The sequence below is a fragment of the Myxine glutinosa genome, chromosome 1, assembly GCF_964187855.1.
Source record: "Myxine glutinosa chromosome 1, kmMyxGlut1.1, whole genome shotgun sequence".
Lineage (NCBI taxonomy): Eukaryota > Metazoa > Chordata > Myxini > Myxiniformes > Myxinidae > Myxine > Myxine glutinosa.
Window position 1 is genome coordinate 62,826,558 of NC_136261.1, and position 20,984 is coordinate 62,847,541.

Below are 20,984 nucleotides of genomic sequence, written 5' to 3' on the forward strand. Positions count from 1 at the left end.
GTAGTATAGATATTCTGTATATATCGTTTTTAGCCCAATCCCTGAATTATGAATAATTACTTCAAAATTCTAATATCTACATCTGGATCTTCACCAAAATCTAATAAATTTGTCCGTGTCACATACCCACGCTCTCCACTAAGTTTTGTTCAAATCTGTCTGCAACTTTTGACAACAACTGCTTACAGACAGACAGACAAATAGGGATGAAAAAATAACCTTTGTCCACTTTCGGTGGAGGAGGTGATAAATACCTGTCCGCACCCCATTTCTCACTTCCCACCACCCCCAATGAAATAGATAAACTATAAATGTGATGTTGATAGAGTGCAGGCATGATCAACCAAACGGCCTCCTCTTCTTAAATGTGTATCACGTGTTCGGCAACTTCTGGGAAACACCGCGAGAGGGTGAGAGTTGGTCGAGTTTCCCTGAAATGACGTCACGCTGTGACGTCGGGTACAAGAGGACCCGGTAGCTATTGTGTTTTTGTGAAAGACACGTCTACAACCGCAGTGTTTCAACGCTGTCCTGCTATTACATGTCGGACCGCAACATGGTCGAGTATGTGTACCGGGTTCTCTGCGAGTCCGGAGGGTCTCTCCAGTTCGGGGCTCTCTTGGTAAAACTCATCGGTAACTCTTCCACCAGTTCGCTGGACCCGACTTTGCGAGCCCATCCAGAGCTCTTCGCAATGCCGAAGGCGACCACCACTCCTTCGTCCTGGGTCCTGGCTAGGAGCAGCCTGAGAATGTGTAACGAATACCTGATCAGTGAAGGGTGTTTGGCCGGTGGTCGTTGTACCAAGTTACACCTGTGCCGCAAAAACGTACGCGGACAGTGCAAATTCAGGTAAGAAAGAACTTTTACTCTGATCTCACCAGGCATCGTTGTTATTTTAAACACTGTACATTATTTTCACCAAGCGGTGGGCCCTGGTAGCACAGGTTACGTGTTTTAGAGAATGATTAGAGTCTGCTCATGATCTACTAATCATAGCTACACGACCCAGACACACATGACGTACGAAATGATCTGCTTATGGATCACATAATTTATTCCATACTTTTTGGCATACCATCCCTGCATGTTTAGTACCGTACAGTAAAAAAAAAAGAAGAGTTTTTCTTACTTGTTTCCGGACTGTATTTTCATTTTCAATCACCAACTTTATTTAATGTCTGTCACACTTCAATGGCGACAAGTCCACGACATGTCTGCAAACTGCGTGCGTAGTCTGCAAACTCTACGGACGGAAGAAAGTTCCTGCACTGTACAAGGGCTGACGATATAACGGTTTAATGGTCTAAAAGGTCTACATGCCGAATTGATGGGTTTAGACGTAGTAACGGTGCAATAATATGTAATTCATAGCCTCACTCATGGTCCAATCCCATGTAATATAATTGACAGAAGTACAGTGCGAGTCTTAGCATCAATACATGGCAACAATAGTAACATGTGATGCGTATGTTGACATTAGATGAGGGTGCACACACAGTGCAGTACAGTGGCTTAACTACGCACTCTGAATTGAATAAGAGCAATGGAGTCCAAAAGATCTGAAGGTCTAAAGGTCTGAAAATTGTCTTAAGGGGTTGAAAGGTGGAAAGGTCTAAAGGGTATTAAAGGGTCCAATGTGGATGTGTCTAGGGGTGATCTAAGGGGATCAAAAAGTTTGAAGGTCTGAAAGGGTCGAAACTAAAGGGTCTTAAGAGGTTTAAGGTGTCTAAAGGAATATTGCATCTAAGGGTTCCAAAAGGTCGAAAAGGCACATTTCAATGGTACAAAATTAATAGACATAGTCACGTATTATGAATAGACGTACTCATAGCCCAATTCATCTTCAAGCAGTACGTAATTAATAGACATTCTCACGTGGATCCACTGAGGCTTCACCTGGACCGAGGCTTCACCACCCATGTTTTTTGGTTTTATATAATACTATCAGGGGTACCTGGTGTTGCCCCATTTATTTTTTGTGGGGGGCTAAAACACTTCCCTACACCCACTACGCAATGGGGCCAGGGATCATTAAATATTACCTTTCACATCGCTACAACGGACAGGCTGGTGTTGGCTTAGCGGTTCGGGTGCCAGCCGACCTTGGAAGGATGACAGGCTGAATCAACCCCACCTGGTGTTAATTCAATGACCGGCCAGGATTTGAACTCAGGACCCCAGAATCCCAAGCCAGCACCCTAACCGTTAAACCAACACCAGCCTAAAATATACATATACATATACATATACATATACATATACACATACAAAGGGGTGCCAATTTGATTCATACAGCTGCATGAAGAAGTAAATGTATTTTATTTGCCAGATGTAGGGTGCCCCTTGATGTGAACTTTTCAAGAGCATAACTTGGTTCCTCCTAAGAACACAAGGGTATTCCAGCATGCACACGATATTTTTTAAATATCCCTTATTTTCGATTGTTTGGCATTTTTCTACAAGTTTTGGAATGTCCCTTCTTTTCTATAGTTTGCCACATGGCACATACCATATAAAGGAGCCTTTTCTATGCCCTTGGCATTTTTCCAAAGAATATATATATCTGAAGCGCTGTGACGTCGAGTACAAGAGGACCCCCTGTAGCCATTGTGTTTTTGTGTAAGACACGTCCACAACCGCAGTGTTTCAACGCTGACCTGCCATTACATGTCGGACCGCAACATGGTCGAGTATGTGTACCGGGTTCTCTGCGAGTTCGGAGGGTCTCTCCAGTTTAGTTTGGGAAACATCTTGGTAAAACTCATGGGTAACTCTTCCACCAGTTCGCTGGACTCGACTTTGCGAGCCCATCGAGAGCTCTTCGCAATGCCGAATGCGACGACCACTCCTTCGTCATGGGTCCTGGCTCGGAGCAGCCTGAGAATGTGTAATGCATACCTTAACAGTGAAGGGTGTGCGGCCGGTCAATCAAAACACATGCATCCTGACCCCGAAGGGCCAGAATGCATGGTCAAACGATTGGACCCCTCCTCCATAGGAGAGAGTCCCCACAACTTCAACACCATGCCGTCCAGACGAGGGCTTATTTTTCCCTCATCAGGCCAACATACTGCAAATTGTTATTTGTGACCAATCTAAGCCCTTAATATACACAGGTTGAACGCCCTAACTTGACGAGGAAGCAAGGCACAGATTGAGTCTCACCCCATCAATTGCTGCACAACCTGTTAGCAACAAGTGTAGCCTGCCACGCTGACACATTGTCTCTGCCATGCTCATCAACAAGTAGGTATAATTTATGCACATGATGTCAGCGTCATGTCATAGGGTTAGTGTGCTTCTTTAGTTAATATATATATATATATATATATATATATATATATACATATATATATATATCAAAGGTGGGCGGTCCGCTTCGAAAGTCCGCTTATCCGCTTATCCGCTGCAGCGGACTAACGTTTTCGAAGCGGATAAGCGAATCGGAACAACCCCCGGAAACCGAAGCGGATAAGCGTAAGCGGACTACCGAAAAATTAAAGCGCATCGCGATTCGCCAAATCAGCTGTTCGCCTGAGCCGTTACTCTAGAATTGTGAATATTAATTTAAGTGAATAATAAGTGAAACCCTAACAACTCGGCTCTCGCCCAATCTCTTCCCGCTTGAGTTCCGTGATGCTTGGGTAACTCTATTTCTCAGGCAGAACACGCCGCTCCCGAGCTCTGCCTCGGTCGAGCGCGTGTTCAGCTACGGGTCGGACATCCTCAGGCCTAAGAGGTCGGCCCTGGCTGCACCGAACTTCGAGGCCCTCGTCTTCATGAAGGGCAACCTCCAAATCCTCAAGAAGGCCCACGAGGTGGAGGAGGAAGACGAGGACTAGTCAACAGACTGCTAGTCTGTTGACTAGTAGACTCTCTTGTCAAAGAAAGGACGGGCAAATTGATTTTTCTTTAATGTAACTTGCATATATTAAAATTATATTTAAATTAACTGTAGCGTAGAGTAGAGTCGAGTGGAAAACTTTATTTCAATAAATTTTGAATAAATTTTATTTAAATAAAAATGTATATTTTTGATCTTAAAAGCTTTGTTTGTCTTTGTAGTAGTTAGAAATGGCTATTTAGGCTTAAAAAGCATTAAATTCCCTTTAGAAACGTCAAAAATCGCTTTTAAAACGTCGAAGCGCTTCAAAAAAATCGAATCGAAGCGGATAAGCGGATAAGCGGTAAGCGGACTAAGATTTTTGGCCGCTGAAGCGGATAAGCGAATCGGACTACACGGGCTGGCGGAGCGGATAAGCGGTAAGCGGACTTAAAATTTTCCGAATCGCGCCCACCTTTAATATATATATATATATATATATATATATATCTTAGCTTGGCTCAGTTCGCTGCGCTCGCCTCACCAAGCGTCGTTACTAAGGAACGGGCTTATTTTAGCTGAGGATAATGACTGTACCTGAGTTGCTGTGTTGTCATGATTTACACCAATCATAATACAAACAATTATTTTGCACAAATGTATTTGTTGTGTTTGTGATATTACATTTTTATAGGCAATTTAGGTTGAAGATTCAGGTTGAATGTTTTTTTTTCAAGAAAGAACCCCTCAGCACAAACATAGGGGAGGGGTAGGTGCAGACTGGAAGTTTGGGACGATTACACCTCACCACCACGGAATTCAAAACACACCTCACCACCAAGTTATTCAAAACACCTCACAGCCATAAAACACGTAATAAAAACACCTCACCACCACGAAATTCAAAACATCTCACAGCCATAAAACACGTAATAAAAACACCTCACCACCACGAAATAAAAAACACCTCACAGCCATCAAACACGTAATAAAACACCTCACAGCCATAGAACACGTAATAAAAACACCTCACAGCCATAGAACACGTAATAAAAACACCTCACAGCCATAGAACACGTAATAAAAACACCTCACAGCCATAGAACACGTAATAAAAACACCTCGCAGCCATAGAACACGAAATTCAAAACACCTCACAGCCATAAAACACGTAATAAAAACACCTCACCACCACGAAATAAAAAACACCTCACAGCCATCAAACACGTAATAAAACACCTCACAGCCATCAAACACATAATAAAACACCTCACAGCCATAGAACACGTAATAAAAACACCTCACAGCCATAGAACACGTAATAAAAACACCTCACAGCCATAGAACACGTAATAAAAACACCTCACAGCCATAAAACACGTAATAAAAACACCCCACAGCCATACAACACGTAATAAAAACACCTCACAGCCATAAAACACGTAATAAAAACACCTCACAGCCATAAAACGCGTAATAAAAACACCTCACAGCCATAAAACACGTAATAAAAACACCTCACAGCCATAAAACACGTGATAAAAACACCTCACAGCCATAAAACACGTAATAAAAACACCTCACCACCACAAAATTAAAAACACCCCACAGCCATAAAACACGTAATAAAAACACCTCACAGCCATAAAACACGTAATAAAAACACCTCACCACCACAAAATTAAAAACACCCCACAGCCATAAAACACGTAATAAAAACACCTCACAGCCATAAAACACGTAATAAAAACACCTCAGAGCCATAAGACACGTAATAAAAACACCTCACCACCACAAAATTAAAAACACCCCACAGCCATAAAACACGTAATAAAAACACCTCACAGCCATAAAACACGTAATAAAAACACCTCACCACCACAAAATTAAAAACACCCCACAGCCATAAAACACGTAATAAAAACACCCCACAGCCATAAAGCACTTAATAAAAACACCTCACAGCCACGTAATAAAAACACCTCACCACCACGAAATTCAAAACACCTCACAGCCATAAAACACGTAATAAAAACACCTCACAGCCCTAAAACATGTAATAAAAACACCTCACAGCCATAAAACACATAATAAAAACACCTCACCACCACAAAATTAAAAACACCTCACAGCTATAAAACACATAATAAAAACACCTCACAGCCATAAAACACATAATAAAAACACCTCACAGCCCTAAAACATGTTATAAAAACACCTCACAGCCACGAAATTAAAAACACCTCACCACCACGTCATTTAAAAACACCTCACCACCAAGTAATTCAAAACACCTCATCACCACATAATTCAAAACACCTCATCACCAACTAATTCTAAACACCTCACCACCACATCTATCTATAATTCCAGTAATCTCTGTGTGTATGTTTGTTTGTTTGTTTGTTTGTCTGTGACCGCTGTTTCTCGACAACTACCGGTCCGATATACTTGAAACTTGCCAGGTATATTGCTGGGGACCCGAGGATGTGCCTTTTCAAGGTTTCATATTAATCGGACAATTACTTACCGAGCTATGTCCAAAAAACGATTCAACCAATCAGAGAGCAGCGAACTATCGCGTGTGCCGAACGTGGCGAACACACTCTGCCTCGGATGGCACATTTGAGAGCGTATTCATTTATTTCCCGTCGGCAAACTATGTTGGCGCTATGTTGGCGTTAAACTATGTTTTAAAACTAATTAAAACTAATTTGCGATTCTTTCGCTTTCCTGCGATATGCGACCTTCCGGAGCTCCTGTGAGAGCGTGCGCCATTACGGATAGTACGGGTACGGGCATGCCATATGTTGGCGTTAAACTATGTTTTAAAACTAATTAAAACCATTTCATGTAAATAGAGGGGGGGGGGGGGGGGGATTGTCACTTTACTCGCAAGCCGTTCGCCGTTCGCTTTGGCGTTGCGAATGGACCAAAACATTTCATGGACCAAACCATTTCATGTAAAGCGTTCGCCGTTCGCTTTGGCGTTGCGAATGAACCAAAACATTTCATGGACCAAACCATTTCATGTAAATAGAGGGGGGGGATATAATTTTAGATATATATATAGTACGGGCATGCCCTAGTAATTAAAAAGACCTCACCACCACGTAATTCTAAATACCTCACCACCACGTAATTCAAAACACCTCACCACCATGTGATTTTGAACACCTCACCACCATGTGATTTAAAAACACCTCACCACCACATAATTCAAAATACCTCACCACCACGTGATTCAAAACCACCACAACGTTATTAAAAACACTTCACAACCACGGAAACAAAAGTTTGAGGAAGTCGTTAAGTGACAACACAGACACTGCCCAGATGTGTAGATATATAGATAAATGACTGTACCCGAGTTGCCGTTTTGTCTTGTTTAAAACCAATCATAATTCAAACAATTATTTTGCACATATGTATTTGTAATATACGTGATATCACATTTTATAAACAATTGAAGTTGAAGACTTAAGTTGAAAAAAAAAAATTCCCCCAAAAAATTCCCAAAAACAAAATTGGAAAGTTTTTCAAAAAAAAATACCCTTAGGACATACCGACGGGAGAGATATGTGCATACCAGAAGTTTGGTACGATTTCACAAAAGTTTGAGAAAGTAGTTCAGTGACAACACAAGACAACACAACACAACACAAGACAACACAACACAGGACAGAGACGCTGCACAGATATATATATATATATATATATATATATATATATATATATATATATATATATATATATATATATATATATATATATATATATTGTTACTGATCGCGGTTTAGATGGTATGATGGGCCGAGCGGATGGTCCAACCGCGACCGTTACAGGATCCCCGACTCACCCGATTCACCCAGAACTTTGGCCGTATCGCACCGCAGCTGCCCAATCTGGGAAAAGACTAAAACGACGAAATGCAAAGAGGAAAAGGAATAAGACGAGAAGACGGACAGAAGAGTAATTGGATTTATTGTACACACACAAGCAAAAAGGAGCAATCAAGTTTATTTACAACACATAAGACGCAGGTGACACAGTGCAAATACTAGCTTATACAGACTTAATTAACCCAGGGACAGAACAAACAAAACAAACTCACGTACACAAGAAGGGTGGAAAGGCAGTAGGTGGATGGCTGGAGGGAGAGGAAGGTCCAAGGGGGTCCTGCAGCACGATCGGCGCGTTTAGCAGCCGCCGTTCCTTTGCGGCCCTGCTCAAAACCGCCGTTCAGGCCCCAAGCTGCTGTTGTGGCTGCTGTGGACGTCGCGTGCTTTGCCAGGACTCGTCTGACACGTCTGGTCCAACCCTCAACTCTTTCTTGGTCCACTCACTCCTCACCACCGACTCCTCACCGCAACCAACGCAACCAACTGACCACCACCACCGACTCCTCACCGCAACCAACGCAACCAACTGACCACCGACTCCACTGACTCTCTGACTGACTCTGACTCCCCCCACTCTTCTTGCGCGCGCGCCTTTATAGCGCCTCCAGCGATCAAGCCGCCGGCCTTTTGGACACGCCCATCGGTGTGCTCACCTCAGCCCTGGTTGGCCATGCGACCCTCTGGCTCCCCCCTTGATGACGACGGGCGGGCACTTGTTCAATGGTGGTTTTGGAGGGGAGGTAATTGGCAATCGCGGCTCGGCAATGACGAAAGGGGATGTGAAAGGAAATGGAGATTTTGGGGATGGGAATGAAAGGGGATCTATTCTCTTTCACTGGTGCAATGGAGTACTTCAATTAATGGGAGACACAGCCTTACTCTAAAACACAGAATAAGATATAACTATCAAACAGGGGTATTCTATTATTTGGCTGACGTGTATGCTTGTGGACTAATTATGGGATGCCCTTTCACCTTTACACAGCTCCGGAGGCAGGGGGCGCAGAATAAACAATAATAATAATTTACACAATCAAAAAAATATACAGTCCTCATATCCGCAACACTGCACCCTCCTCCTCTTAGGCACGGCCCGGGCCTACAACTTTTATTTTTAGTGTGACACGTAGGTGTAGTTCCCTCTACTTTTAACCTGACCCTGAGTGCGACAGTTTTAAAACATAAATAAATGTGTCCCGCTGCTCCATTGCACCCTGCCTAACAGACTTACGCCCACAGTTAACCGAATTGCGGAATGGTCTTCAAACTATACACTGACGGTGGGAAGCATTATTTACAATGACGCTATTTTTATTTACAAAACTAACCCAGGACCTGTGATTGTTCTTTCTGGGGGGGGAGACAGTCTGCTCTGCATCGACGCACCATGAAAGCACCCAAAACCGCACCAATACAAGCACCCTCAAGCACCAATCGGTGCAGTCACCATAGTTCATCAGTGTTCAATGCATGTTCAATAAAAATAAAATCAACAACCCCTAACCCTGCAGGTGATCTCTTGCTCTTCGGCTCCCTCTGCTGGTTATTATTATTTGGTCTTCCAGATGTTGTCATTCTTTCATTTTCTTACTGGCGGCCTATTTGAACTGACAAATGCACCCAATGTGTCCTTTTTATTTGATTTTATTTATGGCCCACAGAGCCGACTAGTGTGGTTCACCTGTGGGGCATCGGTGCCCTGTGGCCAAGGTCCGCCAGCAAGATTTCGGGCCCTCATGGCCGGTTCCAGCAGAGGGGCCATGCCTCAACCCATGGGGTCCATAAGTGGTGCTCGGCCACAGACCTGTGGTCCATAATGTGGTGCATCGATGCAGACAGCTGGTTCTGGGAATTCCGGGCGCACAATGGAGGACTCACGCACGCTCCCCTCGGCACCCAATGGCGTACAGGTCATGTGGGAGACAAAAGAGACAATTGAGCGAGGGGTAAGGTCACAAGGGTACACATCAAAAAAACAATGCAAGGCGAAATGCGTACGGAGAGCGAAATGAGAAAGCTCGTCCCTACCGTACGTCACCCCCCTGTCACCTACACTACCCTTGCCCTTACCCCATATGTACAAAAATCTACACATTACCAATCCGTCGCTACTGTCACGTCTCCCCATATTTCCTTTATACCAAATTCGTCTCCACAATCCCTCTACTTCAAAATTTGCCATCACCCAATTCATCATCAATCCTCATAAGGAGGATGAGATGGAACATCAAAGCACAATGTCACACCCACGTCATGATGCGTCTCACAATCCAAACATTTGCACAGTAAAAAATAATCAAAACATGGCATGGTGTGGAGTTCCTGTCACCTCAGGTGAGTGGATGCAGATGGTGCGAGGAGACTTCATCCTAACTACTTTCTAAATGACTTTAACACACTTTACACTACCCGGGGTCTTTCCCTGCAAATCCCTTGGCCAACTTACACAATGGGTTCTAAAAACCAATTCCCATTGACCAAACTGTGGTGCTTCTCAATTTGGGGTCTCACTCCCCCGATTCATCTCCCGGTGCCCTCGCACAATTTCTGGGCTGCGACGTGTAGCTCTCCCAGCAGGTCTACCCACCTGCACACCTCCACCACTGTAGTTGCCACCCGAGCTTACCTAGCTCCTCACCCTAACCTATCCAACTGGGGAAGGCCCCTCCTGGCTCTGTCACCCCACTCGGTGCCCTCTGGCACTGGGCTACCCGGGTCCGTCCTCCGGATCCTCGGGCCCCATCCACAACAACTACTACCGGCTCCCAGAGCCCACCTGCGGCCTCACCTGGCCGACATCCTCACAGTGGTGGAGTGCCCAAACCAACTACACACACTAACAGGCTACACGCCCAGCCATTTCCACAACACTAATGCACCCATCCAATCACCATTCTTCCACCCGCACCACAGATGCCAATATCCAACCACAATTTACCTATACCCTCTACCTAACACTTACACTACCCGCCCCGGGTATCCGTGATGGGGTCCACTCTTCCCCCATTCACACCTTCGCACCATCCACTCCACTCCACAATTTCCACCATACTCACTCCACGACCATCCATTCCAATACTCCATACCATTTATTCCATACACCTGTCCTCCATTCACCTGTCGTTGCACACCTGTGCAATCATACCTGGTGCCACCTGCACCCTCCTTTCTTCCTGGACCATTTGGTCATCACAATACACATCACCACTCACTCACTCATACACTGCTCCATCCACCTGTCCAGTTGCACACCTGTGCAATCACACCTGTTCAATCCTCAAACACACGGCATCATCTCAGCTAACTACTCCCCTCTGAAACTTGCGCTTCCCAGTCGCCCCTTTAAACTATTGCGCTCCCACGTCATTATAATCCACACTAATCTACCTGCGTCCCCACTACAGGTATCCTTGTCACTAACTAATCCTTAACGTTACCTAATGTCATCTTCTAGGTCCCTACACACAATATCCTAACCCACCCGGGCTAGTTTTCACTGCCATAAACCCCATAAACCTAGTGCTCCTTTGCCCCCCCCTGTGAGGGATGACAGAGTTGCCATCCCACCACATGGGGGCGTTCCCTACTATCAATTTCGCTCGTCCAAATCCAACAAATCAAAAATTTGTTATTTACTGCTAATCACCGTACCAATCATCAAATTTTGCCTTTTTCTAATTTTGGGTCCAAAACACTAACCTCATCACCCGTCTACTTATTAGATCCTCTCGGTGCGCCAATTCACGTCTACAGCCCGGCTTCGTACAGCCGAGCAATGAACGCGGGTTGTTTTGTGCCAGCGGCTGGATACGTCCCGCATTCGGGGCAGGGACGGGGGCTTACCCGGGCCGAGATCCCACGCACCACCTCGGCGTGGAGCCATCCAATGTCCCGATCTCGACCTGCCGGGACGTCTCAATAGAAAGTGGTCGCCATGACGACCCTTCCTATCGGGCTGCCCGCTCCGCCTAGTGGAGCCCGGACGCGGCCGTTCCAAGCGAGGCACAGCGTGGATCGCGTACGGCGGTCCTTTCGAACCCGCCGTGACTCGGATCCCCGCTGGTTCTCGCGGCACGCGAAGCCCGGCACGCACCGAGGGCCCGATTCGGCTATAAGTCGCTCTAACCGCTAACCCGGTTACCGTCGATGCCTCACCTGCATGCTTACAAGCATACGCTACCCCTTTCTCGCTCATACCTCCAGCTGTTCCCATGCTCCTCATACCTTTCCTTACACACCTCGGTACACTCATTCCGCCCACAGACTTGGTCACACACCTGACCACCGAACACCTTGGCACACATTCGTCGCTCGCACACCTCACCAACACACCTCTTCGCACCCCTTCCTCGGTCACCTCCTCTGTGACCATCACAGGTGTGCTCTCACCCGCACACCCAACCACGTGCCTCACGACCAACTCAAGTGTGCATTCCCACACACGCTCTACCATTCCAGGTGTGCATCCTTCCATTCCAGGTGTACATCCTCGCTCACCTGTCACAACCAACTCACGCTCCGTGTCACTCTCACTACTTTCACCTCCATTCTTGACAGCGCACTCACCCTTACTCTCGACAGCGCACTCTTTCCCCATGCACCTGTCCGTTACACACCTTTCTCGCGCACACTCTTGCGCACACTCTCCCGTTACATCCTCTGTAACACTCACCACAGGCGTGCATTTTCTCGTTACATCCTCTGTAACACTCACCACAGGTGTACACTCTCTCGTTACTTCCTCTGTAACACTCACCACAGGTGTACACTCTCTTGTTACTTCCTCTGTAACACTCACCACAGGTGTACACTCTCTCGTTACTTCCTCCGTAACACTCACCACACCGCGCTTCCATGTACCCCCTCGCACACGCGCTTCGACCAACTCACTCTCGACAGCACACTCACTGGTCGGCGCGCACTTTTTCCTCACACACCCCATGGTCGGACATTCTCGCACACCTCGTTTTTCGCACACCTGACCTGTCACACACTTCACCAACGGCCTCTCACGAACACCCGGATCCATAACAACCCCCAAGCCGACTGAAGCTTTCCTCACATCATATACATTGCCGAATATTTCGCCACTCACCTTGGCACCTCGTCTCCGCACCTCTTTTGCCACCTGCAAACTCTTTATTTGGTTAGTGAGCACGACATCACGATTTGAGCACCGACCTTGTACATATTCCATTCCTTCCTCCTTTATCTCCCTCTTAGTTTCTGTCCGTCCCTTCTTAATTTCACTCACCTCTTCTTCCACTTCCTCTAATTTTTGCTTCACCGCTTTTATTTCCCGGTGTGTCTCCTCAAGTTCGTCCTCTAAGGCTACCGTGACCGTCTCTATGTGCTTCCTCACCTGCCGGTCCTTTGTCTCCATTACCTCTGTCACCTCGTCCAACTTCTTCGTCAACCCCTCAAGTACCATCTGACATTGCCTCTGTGTCGCTATTAATTCGTTTTTAATTTCTTTTTGTGTCGCCTTTAACCCTCCGATTATTGCCGTGTTCTTTTCCACTTGGTCCGCTAATTCCCTTTGTCCTACTGTCAGCTGTTCTACTCCCTCCGTCAGACCCTCTATTCCCCCCTGTAACCTAGCCGTATTATTTCTCACCTCTTTCTCCATACGCTTCTCACCTCGCTTCACCTCCTCGTGTAGCCCCGAGACCTCCTCACTCACACCTCGTCGTATCCCCTCTTTCATCTCCTCCATCTGTTTTGTAGATGCCACCCTCATCTGTCCCAATTCATCCCTCTGAGCATCCAATTTGGTTTCTACCCCGATTTTTACCTCCTCTATCTGGTTCCCCATTCGTTTGATTTCCCGGGCAGATTGTTCCCCTATTTCCCGCAATTTGTCCTCCATCCTATTTTCTAACCCCATTAACCCATTTTTCACCTCTTTTATCCCGTTGTCTAACCCCTCAAATTTATCGTCTAACTTCCCAAATTTCTTGTCTAATCCCTCACCGGTACCCCTCGCTTCGTCCCTCATTACCCCCAATTGCTCACTCTGAGCCTCCATCCGGTTCCCCATTTGTCCCATTTGGCCCCCTATCCTGTTTTCCGTCCCTTTGAAATTATCGTCTGTTTTTACCATAAAGGCCATCATCTGTTTCATAAACAGGTCCAAATTCATTGGCATCTCTGGCTCGGCTGCCGCGACCACGGGCGCGGCTAAATTTGGTGCCGCTACACCCACGTGCGCGAGGACGCCATTTTGTGCATCTGATACCCCCTCAACCACATTGCCAATGTTCTCCTCCTCTCCTTCCTCCACATACATTTCCCCGAGGTCCTGGGTCGATTCTACCCCGTCTATCTCTCCCACCGGCATTCCGTCGCCTTGACCAGCCATGGCGCGATTTCAAAATTCGGGTTTTGTAAAACAAAAGCAATTTCGGTATTTTGTAATTTTGAGCGCGTTAGGCGCGCTTCGGGTCCAATCCCACTTCCCGACACCAATTGTTACTGTAATAACACAATTGGTGTTCCAAAATTTGGGCCTAACAAATTTAGTCCCAGGTCCGAATCCCAACTCCTGACAACCAATTGTTACTGATCGCGGTTTAGATGGTATGATGGGCCGAGCGGATGGTCCAACCGCGACCGTTACAGGATACCCGACTCACCCGATTCACCCAGAACTTTGGCCGTATCGCACCGCAGCTGCCCAATCTGGGAAAAGACTAAAACGACGAAATGCAAAGAGGAAAAGGAATAAGACGAGAAGACGGACAGAAGAGTAATTGGATTTATTGTACACACACAAGCAAAAAGGAGCAATCAAGTTTATTTACAACACATAAGACGCAGGTGACACAGTGCAAATACTAGCTTATACAGACTTAATTAACCCAGGGACAGAACAAACAAAACAAACTCACGTACACAAGAAGGGTGGAAAGGCAGGAGGTGGATGGCTGGAGGGAGAGGAAGGTCCAAGGGGGTCCTGCAGCACGATCGGCGCGTTTAGCAGCCGCCGTTCCTTTGCGGCCCTGCTCAAAACCGCCGTTCAGGCCCCAAGCTGCTGTTGTGGCTGCTGTGGACGTCGCGTGCTTTGCCAGGACTCGTCTGACGCGTCTGGTCCAACCCTCAACTCTTTCTTGGTCCACTCACTCCTCACCACCGACTCCTCACCGCAACCAACGCAACCAACTGACCACCACCACCGACTCCTCACCGCAACCAACGCAACCAACTGACCACCGACTCCACTGACTCTCTGACTGACTCTGACTCCCCCCACTCTTCTTGCGCGCGCGCCTTTATAGTGCCTCCAGCGATCAAGCCGCCGGCCTTTTGGACACGCCCATCGGTGTGCTCACCTCGGCCCTGGTTGGTCATGCGACCCTCTGGCTCCCCCCTTGATGACGACGGGCGGGCACTTGTTCAATGGTGGTTTTGGAGGGGAGGTAATTGGCAATCGCGGCTCGGCAATGACGAAAGGGGATGTGAAAGGAAATGGAGATTTTGGGGATGGGAATGAAAGGGGATCTATTCTCTTTCACTGGTGCAATGGAGTACTTCAATTAATGGGAGACACAGCCTTACTCTAAAACACAGAATAAGATATAACAATCAAACAGGGGTATTCTATTATTTGGCTGACGTGTATGCTTGTGGACTAATTATGGGATGCCCTTTCACCTTTACACAGCTCCGGAGGCAGGGGGCGCAGAATAAACAATAATAATAATTTACACAATCAAAAAAATATACAGTCCTCATATCCGCAACAATATATATATATATATATATATATATATATATATATACATACATACATACATACATACATACATACATACATACATACATACATACATACATACATATATACATACATATTGTTGCGGATTTGAGAATCCTGTGTTTTTCTTTGTGTAAATATCACCCTCTAAGTAGTGTAATGATTCCTTGTAAATACCTCCTTTGTGTGTAAAGGTCAAAGGTCGTCCTCTTAGTTACTCCATCGCAAGCACGTAGGCCATCATATACCCTTCTAAATAGTTATTTATTATTCTATGTAGTTTAAGGGTCTGTTTCCCACTAGTTGACTCTGCATTGTACCAAATGACATAAGATAGTTCCCTTTTCAAATTCCCCAAAGCCTCCATTCCCAAAGCCTCCATTCCCAAAGCCTCCATTGCCAACCGCATTTGCCAACTGTATTCGCCCTCCCTTGAGCACGCGGTCAGTTCGGAGAAGAAGGGCGTGTCTCCACCTCGTCATAGGAAGGAGGAGTGAGCCAACCCCGATCAACCAACCAAGCACGAGTGGTTTGGCTTGAGAGGGCGGAGAAAGAACGATCGGGCAGTTTCGCGAACGTTCCAGGGTGTGGCGCTATAAAACCCGTCGCCCGAAGCCTCCCACCGCAGTCCACCGGGAGAGAGTTGAGTGGTTGTTGTTGAGAGTTCAGTGGAGGAGGAGCAGTGGTTGTTGTTGAGAGTTCAGTGGAGGAGGAGCAACAAAGTCAAGTTCAGTGGAGGAGTGAGCACTGCGAAAGTTGAGGAACAAACCGCAGCTTTGAGACCTCCATAGTCCAGCCCCCCTGTGACACGCAGCTTCGACCCGCTGCTACGCGGGAACCGATTGCTGTGGGATCGGTGGCCGCCGAGGTCGAGCCAGACGTCCCGTGCGGGAGCAAGCTCCCACTGAACCTTCCTCCCCTTCCAGCCTTTCGTTCCTGCCCTCATTCATCCATTTGTGTACGTGAGTTTGTTTTGTGTGTCTTGTCCCTGGGGTATAAGTTAAGCCTGTTTAGATAAGTTAGTATTTGCACTGTGTCTTCTGGTCCTTCCATCCTTCTGTCTTTATTTTCGTATCTTTCCTTCTCCTTGGTTACTTTTGATTGTGTACATAATAGTTAGTAATAAATTCCTGTTCCTCCTTACTCTGCCTTCTTTCCTTTACATCCGTTTCGTTTTAGTGATTTCCCCATTGGATACCTGTGGCACGATTTGGCCAACGTTAAGAATCGAGTCTAGTTACTTGCTAATGGTTCGTGCCGCGGCTGCTAATCCGCTCGGCAATTAACATCTTGTCCACGGTCGCGAACGAGGTTGCTCACCTGCCTCCCCAGGAGGGAGCTGGGCAACTTCAGGACTCACGTCGGTCAGTCACAAACAAGGGGATTAATCCCCCCTTCTTAAGGGGAAAAGGGCCGACGTAGAGATCCGTAACAATATATATTGTTATCAATTTTGGGGTAGGCACATATAGATTTAGGTATATCTACATAGGTATCATGCTTCATCTGTCGGATAGGAAATCTCACCTGTAATAAGTTTGTTTAGCCGGTTTGTTTGGATTAAGGTGTGTCTTCGTCCCCATTACAAGGAATGGGGCATGATAAATAGTTCTAGGAAATAAGGATAAGACTCCATTGTGTGTCGTTCCCTCTGTGAACATACCTGTGTCCCGTATGGCAACGCACTCTTATACATTAGATAGGCCCATTTGCACCACATTAATTAATTCCTCCTCCACCACAAGACGATAAGACTGACCGGATTAATACACAGGCAGCGGTGATGAAACATCGGCCGGGCAGGCTGAGAGCCACGTCCAGGGAGAACTCGTGATTGGCCAGGGGAGAGGCAAGCAAAGAGCAGGCCACCAATTGGCAGAGCAGGGAAGGACGTGTGATTGGTCGGGGAAGGGACGAAAAGCTTCCCCGTGATTGGGGTAAGGAAGGTAAAGGAGCGACACACTGATTGGCCACCAACCAATGACACCACATCCAATCGGTGCAGAAGGCGCAAAACCACTACCTAGAAGCAGGTCGCTGATTGAAGGACAAGCGCTGGTGATGCGAGAAGGCGCGAAAGACCACCAAGAAACGATGCACTGGTTGGGGGAGATAGAGAGTGATGTCAGAAGACGACCGATAAAACGAATGGCAAGTGGACATTTTGCTCTCTCTCGTCCCTGGTTCCTTCCTGCCCGGATCTCTTCCCTTGCCCTTCTCATTCCTTGATTCTTCCTGCCTGGACCACCCTTCTGCCCGTGATTTTCATCTCCATTTGGACCTCTTCCTTTACGATCCGAATTTGCCTGCTGGATGAAAGACGGTGGAGCGACAATCGTGCGAGCAGGGCCTGACGAGCGGCGTGCGCTGATCAGCAGGGCGCATGAACGAAGCGGACTGAGGCCGCCTTCCCGCCAAGCACGGAGCCGCATCCGGACATGAGTTTGGGGCCTAGACGACAGCAGACAGATAAAACGCACCACATTCCACAACACGACGAGACATTTATTTTATTCATCCTCTCCCATTGTTTTGTATCTGAAGTTTGTGCGGGGACCTCCAAATTTAGGATTATAGTTATTTACCGGCACGTTCCTTTGTTCTTAGAGTCCGGCAATAAAGCCACATTTACTTTTTGAACATAAACTCCGTTTTGGTTTGATTTAATTGGTTTTCAGATTGAAGACATCGGGCCGTGAAGGTAAGCCGCGGCATTTTCCCCCAATCTCTCGGCTCGTGTATCGATCCGCCATTGAATTGGAAACGCCTCGTTAAGCTCGATTATCCATCCGTGGCGTATTGAAACTGAGCGAGCCCCACGACAATATTTATATATATATTAATACACACACACACACACACACACACACACACATATATATATATATATATATATATATATATATATATATATATATATATATATATATATATTGTTACGGGTCGCGGACAAGATGTTACTTTGGGCCGAGCGGATGGTCAACCGCGACCGTTACAGGATCCCCGATTAGCCCGACTCCCCCAACGTTGACCAATCGCGCCACAGGTATTCAATCGGGAAACCTCGAAAGCGACCGAATGTAAAGAGGAAGAGAGAAGAAGACAGAGTATGGAGGAATAACAGGATTTATTATACACACAAGCAAAAAGAAGGAGCGATCAAAGTTATTTACAAGCAATGGATGGAAGAAGCAGTCACACAGTGAATCGTTAGCTTATACTATTCAATTTACTTAAAAACCCCAGGACAACATTCAAGACAGACGACGTTCACACTTACACGGGGGATATTGCAGGCAGGTATGGCTTGAGGATGGATGGTTGTTTTGGGAGGCAATGGAGGGTCCAGCGTGGATTGCTGCCTGGCGCGTCCTTTTCGTGGCCTGCGGCCCCTTAGCTGCCCCCTTAGCTGCAGCGCAGCTGGTCGCACGATGGCTCGCACACACCTGCTCGTTCAGGCGTCTTCCTTCTCCCCAGCAACAACGAGCGACAGCAAGCAAGAGGACGGGGTCTGAGCAAGAGGGTGGAGTGCGTCCCGCGGCGGCTTATATTGGTTTCTCACTGAACCTTCGCGCACTTTCTCGGGCTCCGCCCTCTCTTAGCCAAACCCCCTTGTTCTGGGTTGGATGAGCGGGGCCGACTTACTCCTCCCCCCTATGACGAGGGGGGCGACCCGTCTTCTCTAGCCACTCCCCTTGTTCGTAATGGCCGCAAATGGCGAAAAACGGTCAGCAGCTGCAGGTAAGGCGCCGTCACGTTGCACAGCAGTTCAGTACTGCAATAAACGGTTGCTGTCAAAGCTCAAGTGGGGGAATCCCTGGCACTTGAGCTGCCATGGATCATCGGAGGGGCCTACGCTTTATTTTGTTTGATGCAATGCAGAGTCAATCTAGTGGGAAACACATATTTAGCCTACATAGAATAAGGAAATAAACTATTTAAAAAGATATATCGTGTCCTGTGTGTAGGTTTATGGAATTAACTAAGAGGACGAGCTGCGACCATTCTTTCCATTACGAGGGTCAGTTACACACAACAAAACCATACTTTTCACATTCGTTACACTTTCTCCAAAATTGTTACACTTCTCAAAACCGTTACACTTCTCAAATTCGTTACAATATATATATATATATATATATATATATATATATATATATATATATATATATATATATATATATATATATATATATATATATATATATATATATATTGTAAACATGAACGCCTGATTTTGGAGTTTGCAAAATAAGCACCTAAAGGATTCTCAGACTGTGAGAAACAAGATTCTGTGGGCTTTCATGTGTCTTTCACTGAGGAGAGGCTTCCGTCTGGCCACTCTTTTTTTTGTTTCTTTTTTTTTTTGTATACTGAATCGAGGCTCGTGAAAGAGCTGACATTTACTTTACAAACAAATCAACCAGACAAACAAAATATATAAAAAGAGGGAGCGGAAGACAAGAGAAGGGGAAGCACACAAACACTTGAAAGCACACAACATTTAAGAGCAGGGAGATGTGAGGGAGGGAGAGGGTTTGGGGGGAGGAGGCGTGGGAAGGGGGGGGGGGGGGTGGGAGAAGTATAAAACACAAGGACACCAAGGACTTCCAGGACAGAAGTTGGTATGTAAAAAAAGTGGATTTGGGGTGAAATTAGCAGGTAGAAAAGATCAAGGTTTTGGATGGGGGAAGATAAGAGATGGTGGTGAACAGCTGTTTTAAAGACCTGGAGGGTGGAGTGGGATTGAAGAGAGTGAGGGAGTTTGTTCCAGAGGCGGGAGAAAAGAGGAAAGAAGGAGTGAAGGTGAGCAGAGAGTCTTGATTTTGGCATTTTAACCAGAAGAGGGTTGCAAGCAGATCTTGTGCGACCTGTAGGAATATTTGCGGGACAGAGCCCAGAGAGAGCTGGGGGGGGGGGGGCAAGGCCAGAGAGGAGTCGGTAGAAGACGGAAAGACCACCAACCTGCCTGCGGTGAGTGAGTGAGAGGCCCTTGGAGTTAGCTTCATCGCGGGAGATTCCAATGATTCTGAATGCTTTGGTTTCAACAGCGTGAAGACGAGCAAGGTGTGAGGCAGGAGCATCAGCCCAGAGGGGAGAGCAGTATTCCATTGAGCTGCGGATGAAAGCCTTGTATGTGGTGAGGAGCTCAGGTGTGCCAAGGAAGGACTTCGCACGACGGAGGATGCCCAGTCGGCGACTGGCTTTGGAGGCCAGATTTGAAATGTGGTTTTCCCAGGAAAGATCATTGCAGATAGTGAGACCCAAAAGCTTGAGTGACAGAACTTCTTGGAGAGGATTATTCAGAAAGTGGATGGGAGGGTTGTCCAGTCGGTCTTTTCGGAGAGACATCGTAAGAGTGTGAGATTTGTCAGGATTGAAAGACATGTTCCACTTGTTTGCCCAATCTGTGATTTTGTCCAGGTCTGCAGAGAGTGAGGAGGCTGCAGACTGCCGATCTGAGGGATGAAGAATAGAGCGACAGAGAGTAGAGTCATCA

At 46.6% G+C, this 20,984-nt stretch overlaps 1 protein-coding gene across 1 annotated transcript in view; it reads left to right on the forward strand.

The window, feature by feature from the left end:
• Window positions 1-443: 443 nt before the first annotated feature.
• LOC144890731 (protein mono-ADP-ribosyltransferase PARP12-like) overlaps window positions 444-20,984 on the forward strand; it is a 128,969-nt gene continuing 108,428 nt past the window's right edge. Inside the window, exon 1 of the mRNA XM_078772413.1 lies at window positions 444-852. Coding sequence (XP_078628539.1) covers window positions 542-852 — 311 coding nt within the window. The 5' untranslated portion in view covers window positions 444-541. The remainder of the gene's footprint in view (window positions 853-20,984) is intronic.